This window comes from Phyllobates terribilis, unplaced genomic scaffold (assembly GCF_046119375.1).
Source record: "Phyllobates terribilis strain yellow unplaced genomic scaffold, ASM4611937v1 Scaffold_11__3_contigs__length_659146591, whole genome shotgun sequence".
In the NCBI taxonomy this organism is placed as follows: domain Eukaryota; kingdom Metazoa; phylum Chordata; class Amphibia; order Anura; family Dendrobatidae; genus Phyllobates; species Phyllobates terribilis.
The window spans coordinates 108,587,972-108,613,063 of NW_027362771.1; the positions used below are offsets into that span (position 1 = coordinate 108,587,972).

General features: G+C 42.8%; 1 protein-coding gene across 2 annotated transcripts in view; it reads right to left on the minus strand.

Moving 5' to 3' along the window:
* The window catches only part of CCDC87 (coiled-coil domain containing 87), a 90,219-nt gene that overhangs the window by 63,695 nt on the left and 1,432 nt on the right, over positions 1-25,092 (minus strand). For both annotated transcript variants that reach the window (XM_073651446.1, XM_073651447.1), the window contains exons 2-10: positions 24,476-24,653; positions 11,247-11,324; positions 8,339-8,481; positions 6,776-7,026; positions 4,735-4,963; positions 3,181-3,268; positions 2,840-2,922; positions 2,291-2,445; positions 1,826-1,967 (exon numbers count right to left, since the gene is read on the minus strand). In XM_073651446.1, coding sequence (XP_073507547.1) covers positions 1,826-1,967; positions 2,291-2,445; positions 2,840-2,922; positions 3,181-3,268; positions 4,735-4,963; positions 6,776-7,026; positions 8,339-8,481; positions 11,247-11,324; positions 24,476-24,644 — 1,338 coding nt within the window. In that variant the 5' untranslated portion in view covers positions 24,645-24,653. The remainder of the gene's footprint in view (positions 1-1,825; positions 1,968-2,290; positions 2,446-2,839; positions 2,923-3,180; positions 3,269-4,734; positions 4,964-6,775; positions 7,027-8,338; positions 8,482-11,246; positions 11,325-24,475; positions 24,654-25,092) is intronic.

Consider the following 25,092-nt stretch of genomic DNA (forward strand, 5'->3'; position numbering starts at 1 on the left):
ATCCAAATCATGACAGTGTTGCTTACAATATAAAGTGCATAGTACAAAGGCATGTGCCTGAAGATGAATAGCAAGCAACAATATATAGAGAGTTTAAGCAATACCATATATGAATCTGCCAGAACCCAGGTGTATAGAAGGCCAGATGTCAGGCCACTCCAAAGTCTTAATTTTGTTTTTCTTAAGCCATTCAGAGATGGACTTGCTGGTGTGTTTTGGATCATTGTCCTGCTGCATAACCCAAGAGTGCTTCAGTTTGAGGTCACGATCAGATGGCCGGACATTCTCCTTCAGGATTTTTTGAAGAATTTTTTAGCAGAATTCATGGTTCCATTTAGTACAGCAAGTCTTGCAGGTTTTGAAGCAGCAAAACAGCCCCAGAACATCACACTACCACCACCATATTTTACTGTTGGTATGATGTTCCTTTTCCGAAATGCTTTGTTACTTCTACGCCAGATGTAATGGGACATACACCTTCCAAAAAGTTCAACCTTTTTCTCATCACTCCGCAGAGTATTCTCCCAAAAGTCTTGGCGATCATCAAAATGTTTTCTGGCAAAACGGAAACGAGCTTTTATGTTCTTTTTGCTCAGCAGTGGTTTTAATTTTGGAACTCTGCCATGCATGCCATTTTTGCCCAGTCTCTTTCTTTTGGTGGAGTCATGAACACTGACCTTAACTGAGGCAAGTGAGGCCTGCGGTTCTTTGAATGTTGTTCTCTTTTCTAACCTCTTGGATGAGTCGTCGCTGCGCTCTTGGGGTAATTTTGGTCCACCGACCACTCCTGGAAAGGTTCACCACTGTTCTGTATTTGCCATTTGTGGATAATGGCTCTCACTGTGGTTCGCCGGAGTCCCAAAGCTTTAGAAATGGCTTTATAACCTTTTCCAGACAGATAGATATCAATTACTTTGTTTCTTATTTGTTTCTGAATTTCTTTGGATCGCAGCATGATGTCTAGCTTTTGAGGATATTTTGTTCTCCTTCACTTTGTCAGGCAGGTTTTATTTAAGTGATTTCTTGATTGAGAAGAGATGTGGCAGTAACCAGGCCTGTGTGCGACTAGGGAGGGAAATTGAACTCAGCTCTCCAAAGATGTGATAAGCCACAGTTAATTTATGTTTTAAGGGGGGGGGGGGGTAACTTCTTCACACATGGGGATTTATTCCTTAATAATAAAAACCTTCATTTAAAAACACATTTTTTGTTTACTTGTGTTATGTTTGTCTAATATTTAAATGTTTCAGATCACAAAACAGATTTAAGTGTGACAAACATGCAAAAGAATTAGAAATAAGGAAGGGGGCAAACACTTTTTCACACCACTGTACATCCATTTCTGGACTACGTATTGATATTGGTATACTCTGGGAAGTTTGATTTTGTTGGGCCTCTTGTTGTGTCAATGGACTTAAATATATTTGTGAAGTTGCTGATTTTCCCTTTTGTATGTTAAAATCTTCAATAAAAATTACACATTTTTTGGGATGATTTTGATCTCACTTTTTAGCCGTGTGCAGTTTATATATAGTATGTCTTTTACACAGGATCTATTAATCATTTACAAGACCATTTACAGAGCTGGAATGTATCCGTAAAAAGTCGGGCACCTGATTTTTTTTACTCACCCATATATTTGAAGAAACTACGGAAGAAACTAGTGCATGCATCGATTTTTTTTTTTCACATGCGAATTACGTCAGTGAAAAAAAAATCGCTTATCTGCACTGCCCCAATGAATACCAAAGTGGGAATAGTACCATAAAACAAAGTATATAGCTCTTAATTATATTATAAAAATGAGTGAAAATTGTGGATCCACCTGTAGTAAAGCTTCCATCTTCTGTCGTTTCGCTGCATTTGTGTATCCAGGAGCTGTCGCTCTAATTAAGGGAGGAATCTCCTCTTCAGTACAGGAGCTTTTTTCTTGGTAAGGCATCTCCAATACGGAGTCTTCTATTAACCTTAAAGACATGAGTATCAGCAATTATAATATAACGCTTTAGCATTCAGCCAGACATAAATAAAATAATAAGCTTTTGCAACTTTTTGCGCTTTTGCAACATGTGCAGCACTTTTCTAAAAGGGGCAAATAGAGGTTGTGGTCTAACACAGTGTTACAAATTTACTATAACGTAAACCAGAAAGCTAGCATACACTGATGGCTCATGGCATGCACCCCTTAATAAATTTGGCATACCTTACTCCAGTGTCCTATAAGTTCAAGACTTGATGAGTACAACCCTCTTTATCTTTGGGACGATCACTTGCACAAAAATGTTGGTACCTTTGGAGATCTTCTTTTAAGTGATTGCCCTTGACTTCTGCTTCTTCTGCTGCAATAATAATCCCTGGGCATTCAGCTGCACGATGTTTAAAGGTTATCCTCAATTCATCAACCAGGAGGTCACCAGTCCTCAAATTAGGGCAGGATATCGACTTCTATATTAATACAAACTCTTACAATGTCACACTCGCTATTTAGCTGTAGAAATAAGGGCATATTAGCATTATGGTACTGTACAACCTGTGAGTACAGTACAATGATACAGCACAAACAGAAGTATATGGGGCCTAGTGTATATCCATATATGTCTGGTCTGACTACATCATATCCCATATTGCGGAGTTATTCTCTTCACATGGATTGGCTCTATGTGCCTCTGTACGGCCTTCATGTATGCAGCTCTGCATTGTGTACAAAGCCTAAATCTAAGCAAGGGTGTAATCTCCCAAAATGTGAAACATCCAGGGATTCTATAAAAAGTCATCTTAGGCATCTGAGAAATATAATGTAAAACACAGGGGAACAAACCAAAGGAAACAACAGAACCACCTTTAGCGTTGTATGACTGCTGCTTGGTTTTGTCTCATGGTCTTCTTCGTGTAGAAATGGACATGGGGTGGTTACTGCTTCACCTGTGTGGAAATCAGCAGACAAGGTGATGTTACCATCGGCCATAATGCACATTTTTCCATTACAATGATGTTTGAAAAGTTATTATTGTACATTGCTCCAGTATAAATATGTAAGAAATGGAGGAATTGAAATGTATGCTAGCTTATTGGGCTACCAAAAGCCAAGACTAAACATTCCATAAATAATAGTGATCCCACCCTATAACACTATGGAAATAATGCACACGGTACAGTGTAGGTTACATTACAGTTACTCACATTGGATATTTTTAAGAAATCTGCAGTCATCTTGTTTGGGAATCAGCATTTGCACCTTTTCTAAATCCAGTCGCTTTATGTTTCTAAGCTGTAAAGATTCAATCATATTTGTAAATTACATTTTTACTGACGTTATACTTTTAGGATTTATAAATTAAAATGAAAAGTTGGCTATGTATTAGAATATCTAAAGGTAAAGCAGCAGCCGGCATTGAGGAATTAAGTTTGCTTTTAAGTCAGTTACTCAGAAGCGAATGCTGAAACTCGTAACCGTTGCGGACAAATGACAATATCTGTGTTTGGCCTCATTCAGACCTCCGTTTTTTCTGTTCATGGTTTTCAGGGACAGACCATGTACCTATTATAATCTATGGAACTGTTCAAATGTCCATGTGTTTTGCAAAGTTTTTGTCTGCAAAAAAAATGAAAAGAGATATAGCGGGGGAAATAAGTATTGAACATGTTCACCAATTTTCTAAGTAAATATATTTCTAAAGCTGCTATTGACATGAAATTCTCACCAGATGTTGGTAAGGAGCCATCCAATCCACACAGGCAAAGCAATCAACCATAGATGTCCATAAATTAAGTTATGTGCAATAATGAGAAATTACACAGGGAAAAGGTATTGAACACGCTTACATAATTCATGGACATCTATGGTTGATTTCTTTCCCTATGTGGATTGGATGGGTTGTTACTGACATCTGGTGAGAATTTCATGTCAATAGCACCTTTAGAAATATATTTACTTAGAAAATTGGTGAGGTGTTCGATATTTATTTCACCTGCTGTATATCCATTTTTGATCAGGGTCACGGATCAAACTCATCGATGCAAGTCTGCGGATCTGTGAAAATCATTGGCAGCACATGGATGCCATCCGTTTTTAACATTGTACTGGGTAGGAGAAGCTTTGTAATTTTTCCTATCATACGACAAAATCACTGATGACACATTGATGGTTAGAAGGGACAAAGTGACCAAACACTGAAGAACGGTGGTTATGGACTAGGAAAAAAAAATCAGGCATTTGAATGAGGTTTCAGTATAGTTTCTTCATTCCAAAATTCATCAACAAATATCATGTTATTGAACTACACGTATATTATTGATTGGTGGTCACTGAAATTCATGAATGTCCCAGGCTCTGGTGGATCACACACATTACAAAAAGGTTTTCCATTCCCCTTGAACTCACATTAGTTCCCAGGCGATGAGGAGTATTCTCTCATGATAAAGTATGTGACATTTGGTGCCTGACATGGGTGTCTTATGCTATTAGTTAAGATATTGGACCCATGGTATGTTAAGGGCAAGGTTAACGTTGCCGGACAGCATTAATGAGCAATGAGAAATACGGTTTGTTCTTTTGTTCTATGATGTAATCTTTTTATGTTGTAAAATGTTCAATAAAACAAGTTTAAAAAAAAAAAGGTTTCACAGAATAAACGATTACATGAGATGGTGCCTAAAATCATTAAAAGCTCTGTCAGAAGATAGATCTGATGTAGACGGACGGATAACCAGATAGATAGATAGATATGATGTTACCTGCATCAGGCCTGTTTCTCTTTTTTCTTTGTGCACTGTAATCTCAGGTCTGCCCAGTTTTATGAAATATTCCATAGTAAAATTTGGTGTGCACTTTTTATTTTGATCTTTCTTCATATTTCTTTCATGATTGTAGAAAGCCTCTTTGGTGTCAATGTGCAATAACTGTTTCTCCTCTAGTTCCTTTATCTCAGTAATCAGGAAATGTCTCACTGAAAACACATTCATACTAAAAGAAAATTAAATGTGTATAAGGATTTTAGTGGTCACTTGAACTAATGACCGTTAAAGACTTAAGGCCCCCATGCACATTAGACTAACCCGTTAATATTGACAGGCTCGGTCGACAGTATAATGAGTTGTCACGCAGGGTGTGGGAAAGACTTAGTGCAACACAGAGGGAAGAGGGAAAGGGAGCCCAGACTCAAGGGAAAGGGGGGAGTGGAGATCTCCTAGTCTGGTCTAGTGTCACCCTATCTCAACTACGGTCCTTATATTGGCTCTTCCCCAATCACCACACGCATGCTTCGCTCTGTCTTTCCCTGGCGTATGACTAAGGCTAGGGAAGGGAGGAGATCAGCACTAGTCGATCTCCACTAAACTCTATAGACAACAAGGGTAGACAAACAGGGGGAAATTGCTTCGCTTTAGACGACTCCAGCCAAATGCGCACACGGCCTCAAGCTCCAGAGAGGCCGAAGTACTGCTCTTGCTAAAGCCTCACAAGTAGTAATGAATATCGCCCGCACCTCCCTCTCAGACACACCAGGTATTTATACACCCAGGCCAGGGAGCTAATTAGCCAGAGAGGCAGCCGCTGGGTCCTAGAGACAGCCAGCTTCTAAGAAGATGTCTGTAATGCCAAACGTAGAGATCTCCTGCAACCAACTGCAGGGTGACTGTCTGTCCCTTCTAACACACCCGTGACATGAGTATAGGGACATCCTGATTCTCCCCCCAATACTGATGTTGGGAGACAGAAGGATCCAGCATGTCTGATTTCGGACTGTTGATCCTTTTGTTCTCTAAGAGATAAACCACTGCCAGATATGTCTGACATCGGCTCTCTCATAGAGAACACGTGAGTGTTTGGCAGATTATGGAAAAGTTGGGTGAGACAGATGCCGACCAAACCTTTGTTCAACCAACAGCTATAGGAGGCTTTACAGATACAGGTCCATAGATGGCACATATAGTACAATGAATCCACATAATATCTCCATGACAACACTAAACCTGATAGAAATCTGAACTGAAATGCTATCTTCATAGCTGGGCAGTAGTGCAGCCTTAGACTTTTAATTTCAGTAACCCATATACATTAGATAAGATTCTGACAAGCAGCCTATACTAAGGCAAAAATGTGGAAAAGGAAGACAAGCGTACATAGGATAATAAAGTATTTTAAAAGTGAAGGGGTTGCTCGCTTGATTGGGTTGTGTATGGGTTGTGTATGTCACAACTCCAATAAATGCCCATAGATTATTCAGCTGCTGCAGTCATCGGAACACTGTAGCAAAAAAGACAGGATTTATTGACTCATTTTAGGAACAACTAAGGGACCATCACTTGTTTACATGATTTCTGAAAGTTTTTCTCTAAAGAGAATGGGAATAAATAAAACACTATCTGGGTGAATAATTTTAGATCTCTAAACTGAAAAGTATATGCTAGATTAAAAATGTTAGATTAAAATCATTACATTGGCACTACCAGACACCTCAGAAAACGGCTCTACTCCCCATTGAGTACACTGGATCAGAAATGTTCATAGTCAACATGCCTCATCCTTCTTTTCCACGATAGCAGATGTGGAAGTGTCCAGGAATTGAAAGGCTGGATATCTCCATACACATCAGATTGTTGTTCTGTCGGCCCACATCCATCTAATGTGTATGAATACCTTTAGGTTGCCTGTACGTACTGACTGAACCATCTTAATAGATAACATCATCAGTTAAGTAAACAGAACTCTTCGAATACTTAATTCAATAATATTCTTTCATTTTACTATAGGAAATAGATGGCTGATGGGACGTACAATTTGGAGCAGTCAAGTAACAGTTGGGCTTTAAACCGCGTAAGATTGGCTTCTGCAGAAAACACAGAGGAAGATTTGTTCTTCTCCATCTTGTGCAAGTAGTACAAGAACAGCTCCTCTGAGACAATCATGATATGAGTGATGAGACGCTTGTGAAGTCGTCGCTTCTCGTTTTTTGTAATTATTCCGGTGCACAGTACATGTGGAATGCTGACCCAGGCCACCTTTACCTCACTGAGAATGACCTCCTCCTGTAAGTGATGAAAAGGGAGCACATAGTCAGAGGGTTCGTCACATCTTCATTGATGGCTATTGTTGCAAAGTGCTTGTAAAAACTTTTGTAATGTACTATTTATTAAAATTTCCCTCCGTTCCCCTGATAATTACAATTTTATATTTTCTTGTTTACAGCCTACTGCCAGAAGAAGTGGCCACTCTTATGGCCTACAGCAGTAGCAGAACATGTGCAGTGCTTTCAAGCTCTTTTCTATTAAGCTTGTAAGCACTGCTCTTAAGCGGCTTCTGTTCTTCTAATCCTGCTGCCTCTTATAGCAACTTTGGGAGTGCACAGTTTTGGCCAGTGGCGTAACAATGCTACACCTCTGAACTGTCAATCAAAAAGGAGCGCCTACCCTCTAGAAATCAGGACGTTGACTGGCTGGGGAGCAGTGTGATCTTCAAGAGACAATGTGGGACCTGTAGTGTTTAAAGGGAATCCATCACCAGGTTTGTGCCACCTAATCTGAGAACAGCATAATGTAGAGACTTAAACTTGATTCCAGTGAATTGTCACTTACTGGGCTGCTTGCTGAAGATTTGATAAAACGACATTTTATCAGCAGGAGATTATCACTAGAGGACTAGCAATCCTGCTGCAATTTAGTTCTCTATATTCATGAGCTTCGTATAACTCCGCCCCTTCACTAACTGCCAGCTTTCTACCTATGCACAGTACACACACAACTGTCAGTGATGTTAGCGGGCCTATACAGAGCTCAGAATTCCGAGAACTGGTAGATCTGCAGCAACAAGCCCAGAAAGTGATACATTGCTGGAATCAGGGTCTCAGATGGAGAAGCAAAATCCTGGTGGCAGATTAATTTTAAAACTAACGTTTTTATCAGTATATTTACTAATAATCTTGTATTTATCTGCCTTATAGCAATCTCATAGAGCAGTAAATCTTCAGTGTGCAGTTTATAAAATAATCTGCTAATATATATGCATACATTTGGATCCATTTAACGTTGATTGATTTGTTTTAAAAGACCCAGCATCCAACACTTATCAGTACAATAAAAAAAAAATAGAAAACCTGATAGACGTTTGTCAAATGGACACAAGTAGGGGTCAATTCATTATGACGGTTGTTTCAAAATGTAACTTGTCAAACATGTATCAGTTTGACATGAGAGGACAACACGTATATGTGCTAATGATTTCTCCCATTTATTATGTGTGGTGGGGGATAAGTGATTTGTACCCAAATTTGTTGATATGTGCAGAGCTATAACAGCATGCAATCACATCAGACTAATTCTGATTACATAGTACAATACATACAAATATCTGCTGCATCTCTGTGGAGATAGCATTCACTGCTGAGATATGATGTAGCCTCCTTCTAATAATTTCGCACAGAACATCTGCAGAAACGGTACACACATCCTTCATAAATGGAGCAACTGAGGGTCCATATATCTCATCTACAGAAATATAAATATCATTAATTATATATATTCAAGAAACCGGATACTTAAATAAGCTGGTATTAATACTACTAAGCTATACATACAGGTACAGTGCTCCTGTATCTAAATGGAATCTCTCAGCAGATTTTTGCTATTTAATCACAGAGTAGCATGATGTATGGGAAGAAACCCTGATTCCAGCGAAGTGTCACTTACTAGGCTGCTTGCTGCAGTTTCAATAAAATCACTGTTTCATCTGCAGAAGATTATCACTGGAGGACTATTTGCCTTGTGCCAGGTAGTCCTGCTGCTCTGTGTACAGTGTACACAGAAAGCTGCCAATCAGTGATGTTATACAGAGCTCGACGTTCAGCTAACTGTTAGATCTGCAGCAGATAAAACTGTTATATTATCACAGCTGCAGAAAGCAGCTCACTAAGTGACATAACTCTGAAATCAGGGACTCTGCCCCTATATCATGCAGCTCTCAGATGGGGTAGCAGAAACCTGGTGACAGATTCCCTTTAATTCTAATTTCATTTGACAAGGTTTTCTAGTGGCGGTGAATTCATGCCTTTAGATAGTTCATTGACAATACACTGAATTTACAGTGACCCATTAGACCAAGCGTTCGGGCAAAAGTGCTATAGAGTTAGATGTGATGCAGACCACGACTGGTCTCCTTGCTGCTCTTTGACTATGTGTGTAATGCAGCATCCCCTCTGGCCCAGCACTATGTCACTTGACAAACGGTAAAGTTTTAAATATTACAGTTAGGACTGTCCCGATTAAAGTCACCGTGAAGTGGTGGGATGGCTTTTGCATTTTTTTAATCAAAATTCTGTTAACTAAGTATTGTACAATATTTTCATGCACTATTGCCGTTTATTTATTTACTGCAGGGTATTTACTTATTATGCTTCTATCTTTGTTTTTATCTGTTTAGTGGCCATGTGTGAACATGCACTTACATGCTGCATGCACACCAATTCACATTCCAGTTCATTTCTTTAGATTTTTTTTGTATAACACAATGCATCAGTTTTACCCAGATTGCTTCTTTAAAGGGGTATTCCCTACTGAGCTATTTCTAGCATTTCCGCAAAGTACCGGTACACCATAAATGTCTAATTAGTTTGGAGCCCTAGAAAAACTGGAGATAGAAGGGCGAATGTGCGGCCACATCATTTCCTCTTCAAGGGAGCAGAAGATCCCCATTCTCACATAAATGGAAGTCCCAGAAGTGAGACTCCCACCTATCAGAGATTTATTGTATATACTGAATATTTTAGATGGGAATATGTAACATTTATACCAGAAAAGGTTGTGCACCCCTACAGTAGATTATCAGTTTGCAAATCCCTGACAGCCAAGCTGAGTTATTGGTAGGCCACTGGTATATAATTTTTGCAGCGTCTAAATCCCCTAAGGAGTTTATTATATTTGGTTACTGGTCTAATCATTTTTCTGCAGTCTCTGTGACAAGACAATATGTTCTTATCCAGCTATACAGTTTCTGGCGATTCTAGGATATTGTTCATTTTACTGTGACATTGTAGGATAGTGTTGGCACAGTGTGGTAGTATTCAGACAATCACTATTGTCAGTATAATAAATACAGATAAAATAATACTATACAATGAGATAAAAGTCCAATAAATCGTAAACTCCTGTGCAACTGGTAAATGAAGTAGTTCACCCGGACGCAGCTTTCGGCATCAAAACATGCATTGGTATGCCAAGTCCCTGTCAGTCCCTGGACTAAAGCCTCATTCACACATCCGGGATTTTTTAGGTGTGAAAAAAAATGGTTTGAATGTCATCAGTTTCTTTATCAGAGCTTGGTCAGTGTATCAGTTTTTACCATCATTTTTTCAACAGTGATTTTCATGTATGAAAATAAATAAATGAATGACATAGCTTCTCCTATTACGTTAATCACGGACTGGACACTGAAGCCATCCTTGTGCTGTCAGTGATTCTCACGGACCCATAGACTTGTATGCGTAATTTTGATGCATGACTCCTATAAAAATGGATGTGTCTCCTTTATCTTTTTGCGGATGCACAGACATGTGAACAGCTCCATAGGCTATAGGATACATATTTGTAAGTGTACAGTTTCTGTATAGGTTTCATATATTTCAAGGGTACATGTGGATATACTCATACTATGGTTGTAACGATAGATCCTGAGCTGCAGTATTGTGCTAATCCTTGCTTCTAATGATCCAACTAATAATATCCTGACAATTGTGACCCAGCTGAGGATGCCTTGTTCTGAGATCACGTAATGAGCCATTATCATTAATGCCTCAGTATGCAGAGCAGGATGCCAGTGGTTTTTGATGCATGATATCCAGTAATTTAATGTTTATTTAATTGCTGTTTTTGTTAAAGAGTTTGGTCATGTGCATATGACGTCTTTCAGATGCCAGTGTACATCGTTTTGTAAGCAGAAAAATCTTCATTATTCTGCTGGCAGTGTTTTACCTGAAGCATCTGTTATTGATGTTTTTTGCATCATCTTTGCGGTGGCTTTTTTTAAAATTATATATAAGATAACAGCAACTTTCAAGTGGAAGCCACCTGAATGAAACGGTTAAAATAAGGGACGGAACATATGAACAGCAAATCGTTTTGACATTACTGTGCATATGTTCATTCTTTTTGTCGTTGTTTTTAGTGCTTTTTTTCCAGGTGGAATCCATCGAAAAAACATAGTGTGCACATACCCTTAGATGGGTTTAGCTGCTCTCAGGCATCTATATAAAACTTACCACTGAAAACATTTTTTTCAATTTTCTCCTTTAGGTTAATCTCCTTTTCTATGATATATTTCTTCTCCTGATTGCTGTCTGTAATAAAAATAACAAATTATTACATTTATTTGATATAACCAATTATACAAGCTACTGTAAGTAAAAAATACATGTTGGCTTATTAAAAAGTTTGACTTGTATTTGGATTATATTAAAATGTCAGGTTGTTCTTAAAGGGTAACCACTGTATATTTTTTATTTTAATTTTTTAAACTAGAAATGTAATTTGGATACATTTTGTAATAGGTTTGAATACCTTATTTTGTTGCTTTCATGCAGACAAAAGTACGGATTTTGAGTACGGATCTTCTGACTATAACTGTGGGTGAAGAGCTGTCTTCATGCTGTGCGCAGTCAGTATATAGCAGCCACAGGGAGCGCAGTGTAGGTGCTGGGTCCACACAGTGTTCTCACTGTAACTGCAGTGTGTTCTTCCCTATACACCATTGTATAGAAGAGAGCATGCTACAGCCGCTACAGACTGTCTGATTTCACCACAGGCGCTCTGGGACCCGTGCTTCTGTGAGTGACAGTGAGCATGCTGAGGAGGAGCAAGGGTAGTGGTACTTTTTTTGGGTGTGCAAAATAACAAATCTTGTTTGTAGTATTGTGGTTAGCACTACAGCCCTGCAGCACTGGGATCCTGTGTTCAAATCCCACCAAGGACAACATCTGCAAGGAGTTTGTATGTTCTCCCCGTGTTTGCGTCGGTTTCCTCCGGGTTCTCCAGTTTCCTCCACACTCCAGCCCAATTGGGACAGTTATGATATTATCGGTAAAGCTGCGGTGGAATTTAAGGCGCTATATAAGTTAGTAAAATAAATACATTTGTGGGAGTATTTTATAGTATGGTATCCCACAGAAAATGTTGACTCTAAACTAAAGGTTTTCTGATAAATCTTTTGAGTTGTACTCATTTATGCTAAGCACTGTATGCAGGGGCGGGCTGGGCCGGGGGGCAGAAGGGCAAATGCCCCCGGGCCGGTCCCTCAGCAGCTGATTCGGGCATTTAAACTTGCCAAGTGCCAGCTGGAGGCCGCATCCCTGCACTGCAGACACACCCACACTGTCTGCAGAATTCACCTCTTTAGCACGCCTCCAGCCGGCAGGAGATGAGAGGAGTCTGTGAGCAGGATACAGGAGGTCAGTAGCACAGGCCCAAGCAGAGGCAGGAGATCTTTGATATCCCCCAGTGAGGAGCTAAGAGGAGGAGGCTCATCTCTTGGTATGTTCACTGTGTCATCTGGTCTATCTGCAGTCGCTCTGAGGCACTGTCTGATTTATAGCAGCAGCCTGAAATTTCACACAGATCAGGTTGCGCTGTCAATGGGGTCATCGGCTCCAGCGTCGCCCGATCTGTATGGAAGTTCAGTGTGCAGCAACAACTTACAGTGAGGGTCACATAAAGCAACTGCAAACAGGAGTATACAGCACTCTGCACTGACTGATCCTCAGACTACAGGACATCACATATTTTTATAACCATATATTATAGCATGTGAGGTCCTGTAGCCAGGATCAGTCAGTGCATATAACATTGTATATGTGCACAGAATAACCCATCCAGTGTACACATTACTATATACCATTTGATGTCTGTAGCTACAGTATAGTATATACTAATCTGTATACTGGCTGTGCTGTACTGTGTGCACAGACGTCAGATGGTCAGTGGTGTAACCAGAGTCCTATGGCCCCTGATGCAAAATTTAGACTGGGGCCCCCACCAGCATGTTGATGAGATCTATGGGCCTTTGAAACAATGTCCCCTGTCCTGGCCATATCCTGTAATAATATCCCTGCTCTGGGCCCTGTCCTGTAATAACATCCCAGTCCTGGGTCCTGTAAGTAAGAATGTCCCCGTCCTGTAATAATGGCCCTGTCCTGTAATAATGGCCCCGTCCTGGCACTTTCTTCATACACATTTAAACACAAAAAAATAAACATTTCGGCTATGTGCCCACGTTGCGGACCTGAAGCATATTTTTTACGCTTCTCCCTGGCGGGAAAATCGCATGCGGATATTACATGCGGTTTTCCCGCCAGGTAGAAGCGTTTGTGAGGCGTCTTTGCATGCATTTCCGCATGCGGGTTATCAAGCACTTCTCCAAGCATCACTTGGAAAAGTGCTTGACAACTTGTTCAGAATGGTAAAAAATAAAAAAATAAACTTTATACTCACCTTCTGATGCATTCTCTGCCCCGTCCGGAGGCTTGAGCGGCTCACACTGTTGTGTGCAGGACCTGCGGTGACGTCATTGAGTCATGTGGTGGGTCACATGACTCAATGACGTGGCAGGTCCTTCAGACAACAGCGCGACGGAGGGAAAACATCAGAAGATAAGTATAAACTTTATTTTATTCTTTTTTTTACAGTTTCTATGGTACCCAGGTCTGGATGAGAGTCTCCTCTCCTCCAGACTTGGGTACCATCCGCACATTGATTCCGCTGCGCTTCCGCAAAATTAATGAACATGCTGCGGATTTTTGACCGCAGCATATACGCTGCGGAAAAATCCGCAGCATGGGCATTGACATTGCGGAATGCCATTGGGGACCATGGGGTGCGGATATACATGCGTTTTTCAAGCGTTTACGCTGCGGAAATTCCGCAGCATATACGCTTGAAAAACGCTACGTGGGCACACAGCCTTCCTCTCATCTTTCTTCGCTCCCGGGGCAAGAAGCGTCTTCTTTCTCCTACATAGCTGTTGTAGGGGGGACGAGCGGCACATGGCAGTGACGTCAAGAACCGTACACAACAGGCATCCCGACGTCACCTGCCGCCTCTGATAGGCCAGTGGTCACTAGAGCACATTCAGTTGCAGACAGGGCAGGTGTAGGCGGCCCCTTGACTCCACAGGCCTGGTCGTGGTCGCACTCTTGGTGACGGAGATCATTGTGACCCTACAGGTGTTATATAGTGTAGTGTCAGTGTGTTAATATACTCACCTTCCACTGTCTTCTCCAGTATCCAGTGTTGTTCCACTCCTCTTCTGTATACACACACTGTCATGAGTCCCCTCTATTCCCGGCATAGTGAACACAAGTGTGCGATTTTTATAGTTACGTTCACATCCCAACTAGAGTCTCAGGCTCTTCTCTCAGTAGAACAATGAGAGAAGCAGATGAGAATCTAGTCGGCATTTGACTGCAACTATAAAAATCACATACTGATCAATTGACCACCTGCTCTCTCTGGGGATAGCGGAGAATCATGACAGTGTACGAATCATTGGCAGTGTGTGAAAAAAAAAACAATTGCCTCCAGAAGTCATATAATTACTAATTTGGGTCCACCTGTGTGTAATTTATTCTCAGTATAACTACAGCTGTTCTGTGAAGGCCTCAGAGATTTGTTTGAGAACATTAGGGATCAAACTGCATCATGACAACCAAGGAACACACCAGACAAGTCAGGGATAAAGCTGTGGAGAAGAGTAAAGCAGGGTTAAGTTCTAAAAAAAAAATAGCCCAAGCTCTGAACATCTCAGAGAGCACTGTTTAAAGTTTTAACCCCTTAGTGACTAATAGACATCTTTTTACTGTCCTGTGATGTAAGATACCTTTCGTTCCCCGACAGTTGACAATCCTGTAACTGTCACCTGTACACTGTCGCTGACAACTTGCTGCATCAGCCACGATCAGAGTTGGCACTGACCATGGACGGTTAACCCCTTAGATTCTGCTGTCAATAGTTAATACAGAATCTAAATAGATAACAGAGTGTGGGGGCTCCCTCTTTAATCTCATCGGCACCCTGAGATCTTGATTGTGTGGTCCTGATGTTTGCCATGGCAGGTAACTGCCAAATAACGACCTTAGAGTCTGCTGGCTATAGCGGCCTGTTCAGAAGTTATCAAAATTTTGGTGGTAAAAATAAACTTTTTCATTCTTGCCATGCCACTTTCCATTACTTCCTGAAAAGAACCAGAAGGGTTAATAAACTACCTGAAAGCCATTTTGAATACGTTGTGGGGCGCTGTTTTTAAAATGGTATCACTTTAGGGTGGTTTCCAACATACAGGACCCCAAAGTCACTTCAAAACTGAACAGGTCCCTAGAAAAATAAGTTTTGTAAATTTCCTTGAAAAAATGAAAAATTACTGCTACATTTTTAAACCTTCTAAAATGTTAACAAAATAAAACACTTTACAAATGGTGCTGATGTAAAGCAGACATAAGGGAAACGTTACTTATTACTGTTTTTGTGTGGTGTGACTATTGGGATTAAAGGGATATTCATTCAAAGTTTGAAAATTGAAATTTTTAAAACATTTTTATCAAATTTCTGATATTTTTATAAATAAAAGCAAAACATATCAACCTAATTTACCATTATTAGAAAGTATCATGTGTCACAAAAAAACATTCTCAAAATCAATCGGATATGTTGAAGCATGGGCGTACCCACAGTGGGGCGGGGGAGAAGCAGGGACGCACGCCGCCATAGGCGGATTATAATGAGGGCAATCTGGGCTACCGCCCGGGGCTCCGGGGTGTCTATGCCCAGATTGCCCTCATTATATGTGCAGCGCCGCGGCACATACCGGCAGAAAGGCGGGGCCCCCGGACCGCTCCCCCAGCAGCGGCGCACGGCCGCTACTTCTTCTTCGGCCGGGCCAGCACTGCAGCTGTTAACTTCCCTGTGCTGGCCCGGCCACGTCACAGCTAGGAGACACGGCCCTGTGTGCGGCCGTGTCTCCTAGCTGTGACGTCACGCAGTGCGCGCCCGGCCTGCACTGCTGCACCGGAGAGGAGCAGGAGAACAGGAGCCGGGGGATGGTGAGTGTGTGTGTGTGAGTGTGAGAGTGTGTGTGTGTGAGTGTGTGTGTGTGCAGGCAGATATCATTGTGTGATGTCTGTTTATATGTATTTTTGTGTTTCATATGTGTTTATGCGTGTATGTATATGTCTGTATATGTTTGTGTGTGCGTGACTGCGTGCGGCCTCCTGCTGTCTCTGGGGGGGGCGCCGTGCGGCCTCCCGCCGTGTATAGATGGCTACGTGCGGCCTCCCGCCGTGTATAGATGGCTACGTGCGGCCTCCCGCCGTGTATAGATGGCTACGTGCGGCCTCCTGCTGTGTATAGATGGCTACGTGCGGCCTCCTGCTGTGTATAGATGGCTACGTGCGGCCTCCCGCTGTGTATAGATGGCTATGTGCGGCCTCCTGCTGTGTATTGATGGCTACGTGCGGCATCCCGCTGTGTATAGATGGCTATGTGCGGCCTCCTGCTGTGTATTGATGGCTACATGTGGCCTCCTGCTGTCTATAGATGGCTGAGAGCAGCCTCCTGCTGTCTATAGATGGCTACGTGCGGCCTCCTGCTGTGTATTGATGGCACCGTGAGGCCTCCTGCTGTGTATAGATGGCACTATGCGGCCTCCCGCTGTGTATAGATGGCTACGTGCGGCCTCCTGCTGTGTATAGATGGCTACGTGCGGCCTCCTGCTGTGTATTGATGGCTACGTGCGGCCTCCCGCTGTGTATAGATGGCTACGTGCGGCCTCCTGCTGTGCATTGATGGCTACGCGTGGTCTCCTGCTGTGTATAGATTGCTACGTGCAGCCTCCCGCTGTGTAGAGATGGCGCCGTGCGGCCTCCCGCTGTGTATAGATGGCGCCGTGCGGCCTCCCGCTGTGTATAGATGGCACCGTGCGGCCTTCTGCTGTGTATAGATGGCTACGTGCGCCCTGCTGCTGTGTATAGATGGCTACGTGCGGCCTCCTGCTGTGCATTGATGGCTACGTGCGGCCTCCTGCTGTGCATTGATGGCTACGCGTGGCCTCCTGCTGTGTATAGATTGCTACGTGCAGCCTCCCGCTGTGTAGAGATGGCGCCGTGCGGCCTCCCGCTGTGTATAGATGGCGCCGTGCGGCCTCCCGCTGTGTATAGATGGCACCGTGCGGCCTTCTGCTGTGTATAGATGGCTACGTGCGCCCTGCTGCTGTGTATAGATGGCTACGTGCGGCCTCCTGCTGTGCATTGATGGCTACGCGTGGCCTCCTGCTGTGTATAGATTGCTACGTGCAGCCTCCCGCTGTGTAGAGATGGCGCCGTGCGGCCTCCCGCTGTGTATAGATGGCGCCGTGCGGCCTCCCGCTGTGTATAGATGGCACCGTGCGGCCTTCTGCTGTGTATAGATGGCTACGTGCGCCCTGCTGCTGTGTATAGATGGCTACGCGTGCTCAATATTGAGTCATACAATTAATGTAAGGCTATGTGCCCACGATGCGGAAATGCTTCGGATTTTTCCTGAGCGTTTCTGCATCTCCCTGGCAGAAAAAATGAATGCGGATTTTACATGCGTTTTTCCTGCCAGGGACAAGCGGAAGTGAAGCGTTCTTCACATGCATTTCTGCATGCGGGTTGACAAGCGCTTTCCAAGCGATTTTAGCATCACTTGGAAAGTGCTTGACAACTTGGTCACAATATATAAATCCATGCAACCAGCATGGATTTATATAGTGTGACCGTAAAAGAATGGTAAAAAATAAAAAATAAATATATACTTACCTTCTGATGGCTGCCGATGTCAGCGGTCGCGTGACCCGTCACATGACTAAATGACGTCACGGCAGGTCCTTTTCAGACCATCGCGAGCTGCCGGCAAGCCAGGATGCATCGGATAAAGACACCAGGGGCCATCAGAAGGTAAGTATAATATTTATTTTTTATTTTATTCTTTTTTTACAGGTTCTATGGTACCTCCTCTTCTCCAAACCCGGGTACCATCAGCACATTGAAACGTATGGAATCCGCATGTACAGATGCAGTGATGCGGATTCCATGCGTTCCAATGCCAGTCAATGGCGGCGAAAACGCCGCGCTTCCGCAAAATTATTGGTAATGCTGCAGATTTCTCCGCAATGATAATCCGCAGCGGAAATTTCCGCAGCATGTGCACAGCACATGCGGATTATCATTGGGGAACATGGCAGACCTTCTACATAGCGTTTTTTAAGCGTTTCTGCAGCTGAATTGCCGCTGCGGAAACGCTAAAAAAACGCATAGTGGGCACACAGCCTAAAAAAAATTATTATAATTAATATTGTGCCAAATTAATTTCAGGTGAACTATCACATGATCTATCACAGGGGATCATGTGACATGTGATACATCAGGTGTGTGTGTGGGGGGGGGCCCGCGCCTTCTAAACTGCAGGGCCCTTGCTACTCTTAATCCACCCCTGCACGCCGCACACACACTTAGATCACCGGCGGTCGCGGCCGGCGAAAGTTCCCTCTGCGGCCGGCCGCAGGTGACTGCTCTGCTCTGCACCCGGCGGCCGGAACTGCGCAGTGTCACTGCATGGGGTCCGGCCGGGATTACCTTTAACGCACGCTGAGTGACACAGCACGCCACAATGCCGCATGTCACCTGATCAGGGTCCTGACTCCTGAGGCTTGCTGACGTAGCACGCTGCCTGCCTCTGAGAATCCCGCCGGAGCGGAGCGCTTGTCCTGTTACTGTGGGCCGGCTGCCAGTGACTGTGGCAGCCAGCCAGTGTAAATTACACAATACACTCACTCACTGTGTAATTATTGAAATTTGGAAGGGCCTGGGGCCTGGGCCTTGGGAGTAGGAACCGGACCTGGAGAAAGGACAGGTGGTTAATGCTGGGCCAGCTGGGGGGACGTTAATTATTATAGCAATAGCACTATTATATATAAATAAATAAAATATAAATAAAATCCCGTACCCCAAGTGTCAGCGCCATTATCCCGTACCCCCAGTGTCGGCGCCATTATCCTGCACCCCGAGTGTCGGCGTCTTTATCCTGTACCCCCAATGACGGCGCCATTATCCTGTACCCCCAGTGTCGGTGTCATCCTGTACCCCCAGTTTCGGTGTCATTATCCTGTACCCCGAGTGTCAGCGCAATTAATCCGTACCCCGAGTGTCAGCGCCATTATCCTGTACCCCGAGTGTCAGCGCCATTAATCCGTACCCCGAGTGTCAGCGCCATTAATCCGTACCCCGAGTGTTGGTGTCATTATCCTGTACCCCTAGTGTCGGTGTCATCCTGTACCCCCAATGTCGGTGTCATTATCCTGTACCCCGAGTGTCAGCATCATTAATCCGTACCCCGAGTGTCAGCGCCATTATCTTGTACCCAGAGTGTCAGCGCCATTAATCCGTACCCCGAGTGTTGGTGTCATTATCCTGTACCCCCAATGTCGGTGTCATTATCCTGTACCCCGAGTGTCAGCGTCATTATTCTAGGCTATATGTAATTACACTACGGGGAGGCCTCTATATGTGATTACCTGGATTGGTGCTCTAAATGTAATTCTCCTGCTCCATCTTATACTCACCCTCCGGTGTCTTATCTGTATCCAGCGTTGCACCTTTTTCGTTTTAAAATTTTACAACCTGAACAACCATGGCTTGTCCCCCGTAGTTTTGATCCTGGGTACGCCCATGTGTTGAAGCGTTCCAGAGTTATTACTACATAAAGTGACAATGGTCAGATTTAAAAAAATTGGTCCGGTCACTAAGGGTTTAAAGGTTGAAGGCAGACTTAAGTCCATCGAGTTCAACCTGTAAAATCCATGATCAAAAAATGGCAGGCGTATGGCACAAATGCAAACCTAACGAGACATGGCTGTCCACCTAAACTGACATCTTACGCAAGGAGACCACTTATTACAGAAGCAGCCAAGTGCCCAAGAGACACTCTGGAGGAGCTGCTGAGATCCACAGCTCAAATGAAAGAATCTTTCCACAAGACAACTATTTGGGCTCGCTCACACTAGCATATAACTTGTACGAGTGCTCTCCGATGTTTTATCAGATAGCACTAGGCCCAATGTTATTCTCCGGGGCAGTGCAGATCAGCAGTTTTTTTCTCATGCTGATTCGGCATGAAAAAACAATCGCAGCATGCTGCGAGTGCCTCTGATAATCGGACCACGTGCACTCATACAAGTCTATGGATACGTGTAAAACATCGGACTGCACTCGGATGGCATCTCTCATTCGAGAGAATCAGATCACAGTAAGATTACACTCAGCTCAAACTCTGACAGAGTTTGAGTCGAGTGTCATTAGCCTAATCAGCCCGATTCTCTCGAATGAGAGAATATACGCTACTGTGAGTGTACCCTTAGTCGAATACTCCACAAATCTGGCCTTTTTGGAAGAGTAACATTTTTGAAAGCAAGCTATAAGAAGTCTTGTTTGCAAAAAGCCATACAGGGGACACAGCTACCATGTGGAAGACGGTCTCTGGTCAAATGAGACCAAAGTAGAACTTTTTCGGATTAAATGCAAAACGTTACATGATGGACTAACAATGCCCATGACCCTCAAAACACCATTCCCCCAACATCAAACATGGTGGTGGCAGCATCATACTGTGGGAATGCTTTTCTTCATCAGAAACAGGGAAGCTGGTCAGCAGGACCGGCTCTAGGTTTTTGTGGGCCCCAGGCGAAAGAGTCTCAGTGGGCCCCTTTAACACATACCACGATTCATGATGCACAGATACCGCAGAGAAATATAGGTATAGTACAATGCAAAGATTTCACTTACTCCTTCATTACATGAGTGATATCTATTGTAAATTCTACAATAGCTCAGAAACTGGCGAATCCCCGCAGCGCACAGTGCATGCCCTGGGGGGATTCAAAAGTCTGCAGTCACACAGATTGACTGCAGACTTTCTTTTTACATCGGAAAGTATAGTCCACCATACAGTATTATGGGCACCACATAGTCCTCCATACAGTATAATGGGTCCCATAAATTGCTCCATACAGTATTATGGGCACCGCATAGTCCTCCATACAGTATAATGGGCACCACATAGTCCTCCATACAGTATTATGGGCACCACTTAGTCCTCCAAACTGTATTATGGGCACCACATAGCGCTCTATACAGTATTATGGGCCCTACATAGCCCTCCATACAGTATTATGGGCCCCACATAGCCCTCCATACAGTATTATGGGCACTACATAGCCCTCCATACAATATTATGGGCCCCACATAGCCCTCCATACAGTATTATGGGCTCCACATATCCCTCCATACAGTATTATGGGCACTACATAGTCCTCCATACAATATTATGGGCCCCACACAGCCCTCCATACAGCATTATGGGCACAACATAGCCCTCCATACAGTATAATAAGCCCCATATAATGCTCAGTACAGTATATAATGGCCTCATATATTGCTCCACATGTACTTAATGGCCAGTATATTGCTTCATACAGTATATAATGGCCCCATATATTGCTCCATATAGTATATAATGGCCCAATATATTGCTCCATACAGTAAGATGGCCCCATATATTGCTCCATACAGTATATAATGGCCCCATATATTGCTCCATACAGTATATAATGGCCCAATATATTGCTCCATACAGTATATAATGGCCCAATATATTGCTCCATACAGTATATAATGGCCCCATATATTGCTCTATATAGTAGACAATGGCCCCATATATTGCTCCACACAGTATAATGGCCCCATATAATGCTCCATGAAGTATAATGGGCCCCATATAATGCTCCACATAGTATAATTCCCCCTATATTGCTCCATAAAGTATAATAGACCTTATATAATGCTCCATACATTGAAAAAAATAATAATAATCAAATACTCACCTCTTCTTGTTCCCCACTGCTCCGGTCTCCTCAGCATCTTCTGACTCTCTGTACTGCTCAGCAGAGGGAGCACTGTAGTGATGTCATTGCACCCTCTGCCCTGAAATGTCATAGAGAGTAAGAAGACGCTGAAGAGACCGGAGCAGCAGGGAACCCCCGACTTACAGGCCCCATAGCAAGAGGGAGTCCCCGACGGCGAGAGGGCCCCTCCATTCGTCCAGGGCCCCAGCACTTGCCCATGTGTGCCAGGTAGTGATGGCAGCCCTGCTGGTCAGAGTTGTTGGGAAGATGGATGGAGCTAAATACAGGGCAATCTTGGAGGAAAACCTGTTAAAGGCTGCAAAAGACTTGAGACTGGGAGATAGGTAGATTTGAAGCAGTAATTGCAGCGGAAAGTGGTCCTACAAAGTATTGACTCAGTGGGGGATGGGGGTGGGGGGTGGGGGCTGAATACAAATGCAAGTCACAGTTTTCAGACTTAGATTTTTTAAATAATTAGAAAACCATGTATCATTACCTTTACACTTCACGAATACTTGCTACTTTGTGTCGGTATATCACTTAAAATACATTTAAGTTTGTGGGGGTAATGTGAAAAAATGTGGAAAAGTTCACTGTGTTTTGATACTTTTTCAAGGTACCGTATATTTTATGAATATTATATATATATATACAGTACAGACCAAAAGTTTGGACACACCTTCTCATTTAAAGATTTTTCTGTATTTTCATGACTTTGAAAATTGTACATTCACGCTGAAGGCATCAAAACTATGAATTAACACATGTGGAATTATATACTTAACAATAAAGTGTGAAACAACTGAAAATATGTCTTGTATTCTAGGTTCTTCAAAGTACCCACCTTTTGCTTTGATGACTGCTTTGCACACTCTTGGCATTCTCTTGATGAGCTTCAAGAGGTAGTCACCGGAAATGGTTTTCACTTCACAGGTGTGCCCTGTCAGGTTTAATAAGTGGGATTTCTTGCCTTATAAATGGGGTTGGGACCATCAGTTGTGTTGTGCAGAAGTCAGGTGGATACACAGCTGATAGTCCTACTGAATAGAATGTTAGAATTTGTATTATGGCAAGAAAAAAACAGCTAAGTAAAGAAAAATGAATGGCCATCATTACTTTAAGAAATGAAGGTCAGTCAGTCCGAAAAATTGGGCAAACTTTGAAATTGTTCCCAAGTGCAGTTGCAAAAACCATCAAGAGCTACCAAGAAACTGGCTCACATGAGGACTTCCCCAGGAAAGGAAGACCAAGAGTCACCTCTGTTTCTGAGGATAAGTTTATCTAAGTCATCAGCCTCAGAAATCGCAGGTTAACAGCAGCTCAGATTAGAGACCAGGTCAATGTCACACAGAATTCTAGCAGCAGACACATCTCTACAACAACTGTTAAGAGGAGACTTTGTGCAGCAGGCCTTCATGGTAAAATAGCTGCTAGGAAACCACTGCTAAGGACAGGCAGCAAGCAGAAGAGACTTGTTTGGCCTAAAGAACACAAAGAATGGACATTAGACCAGTGGAAATCTGTGCTTTGGTCTGATGAGTCAAAATTTGAGATCTTTGGTTCCAACCACTTTGTCTTTGTGCGATGCAGAAAAGGTGAACGGATGGACTCTACATGCCTGGTTCCCACCGTGAAGCATGGAGGAGGAGGTGTGATGGTGTGGGGGTGCTTTTCTGGTGACACTGTTGGGGATTTATTCAAAATTGAAGGCATACTGAACCAGCAAGGCTACCGCAGCATCTTGCAGCGGCATGCTATTCCATCCGGTTTGCGTTTAGTTAGACCATCATTTATTTTTCAACAGGACAATAACCCCAAACACACCTCCAGGCTGTGTAAGGGCTATTTGACCAAGAGGGAGAGTGATGGGGTGCTACGCTAGATGACAAGGCCTCCACAGTCACCAGACCTGAACCCAATCGAGATGGTTTGGGGTGAGCTGGACCGCAGAGTGAAGGCAAAAGGGCGAACAAGTGCTAAGCATCTCTGGGAACTCCTTCAAGATTGTTGGAAGACCATTTCCGGTGACTACCTCTTGAAGCTCATCAAGAGAATGCCAAGAGTGTGCAAAGCAGTCATCAAAGCAAAAGGTGGCTACTTTGAAGAGCCTAGAATATAAGACATATTTTCATTTGTTTCACACTTTTTGGTTAAGCATATAATTCCACATGTGTTAATTCATAGTTTTGATGTCTTCAGTGTGAATGTACAATTTTCATAGTCATGAAAATACAGAAAAATCTTTAAATGAAAAGGTGTGTCCAAACTTTTGGTCTGTACTGTATATATATATATATATATATATATATATACACGGTATACATATAAACTCAAGCAATAAGCAATTTACCTTAAATAATCATATAAATGATTGTATAAAGGGAAATGTAACACTATAATGACACTCAGCAATATGTCTGGTGTTAATGCAAATGAAAAAAAAAAAAGAGCAGATTGTAAAGGAATGGTGGGGCATATGTGTATTATAGAAACATAAATTACATAGTAGTAAAATGTCTTAGTACTAACCTTTCTGCTCCGATACCCCCTGCTCTGTGGGGCTGGAGAATATAGAGAGAGGCTGCAGGGCGTCATTGTATAGCTGATACAGTTTCTTGCTGTCGAGGTTCTCATGTGTGTTTGAGCTGTCTTTTGGCTTCGTCCATACAGATCTGAGATTTCCTGCATCCTTTACCATCTTACAGACCTATGTACAACACAGAATAATTCTCAATATATCAAGGCCTTTTGCCTCTTCTGTGTAAACATACCTACAATGACTGCATGGCATTATCATTCTTAACATAGAAAAGAGTTTGATTTTTTTTTTACTTTTTTTTTTTTTTAAGTCAACTGAACATTGATATGTAATATACTTAGATTGAAAGTCATCAAAGTCTTTGCTCTAGTTTTCCGATAGATAATAGCTACAAACGTGTTGTGACTTTTTGTATACTTACACCAGAATTGGCACTTTTCTGACCTTTAAGACCTGTATAGCAGTGTTTGGAAACCTATGGTCCCTGGATCTAAGGCAGGGGCTGACATAGCATTGTGCAACCTGTTCAGGCGCACAGGGGCCCAATAGGTAAAGAGGACCACTTCTACCTCCAAAGCAAGTGGGATTGTGCATTATGATAAGCTAT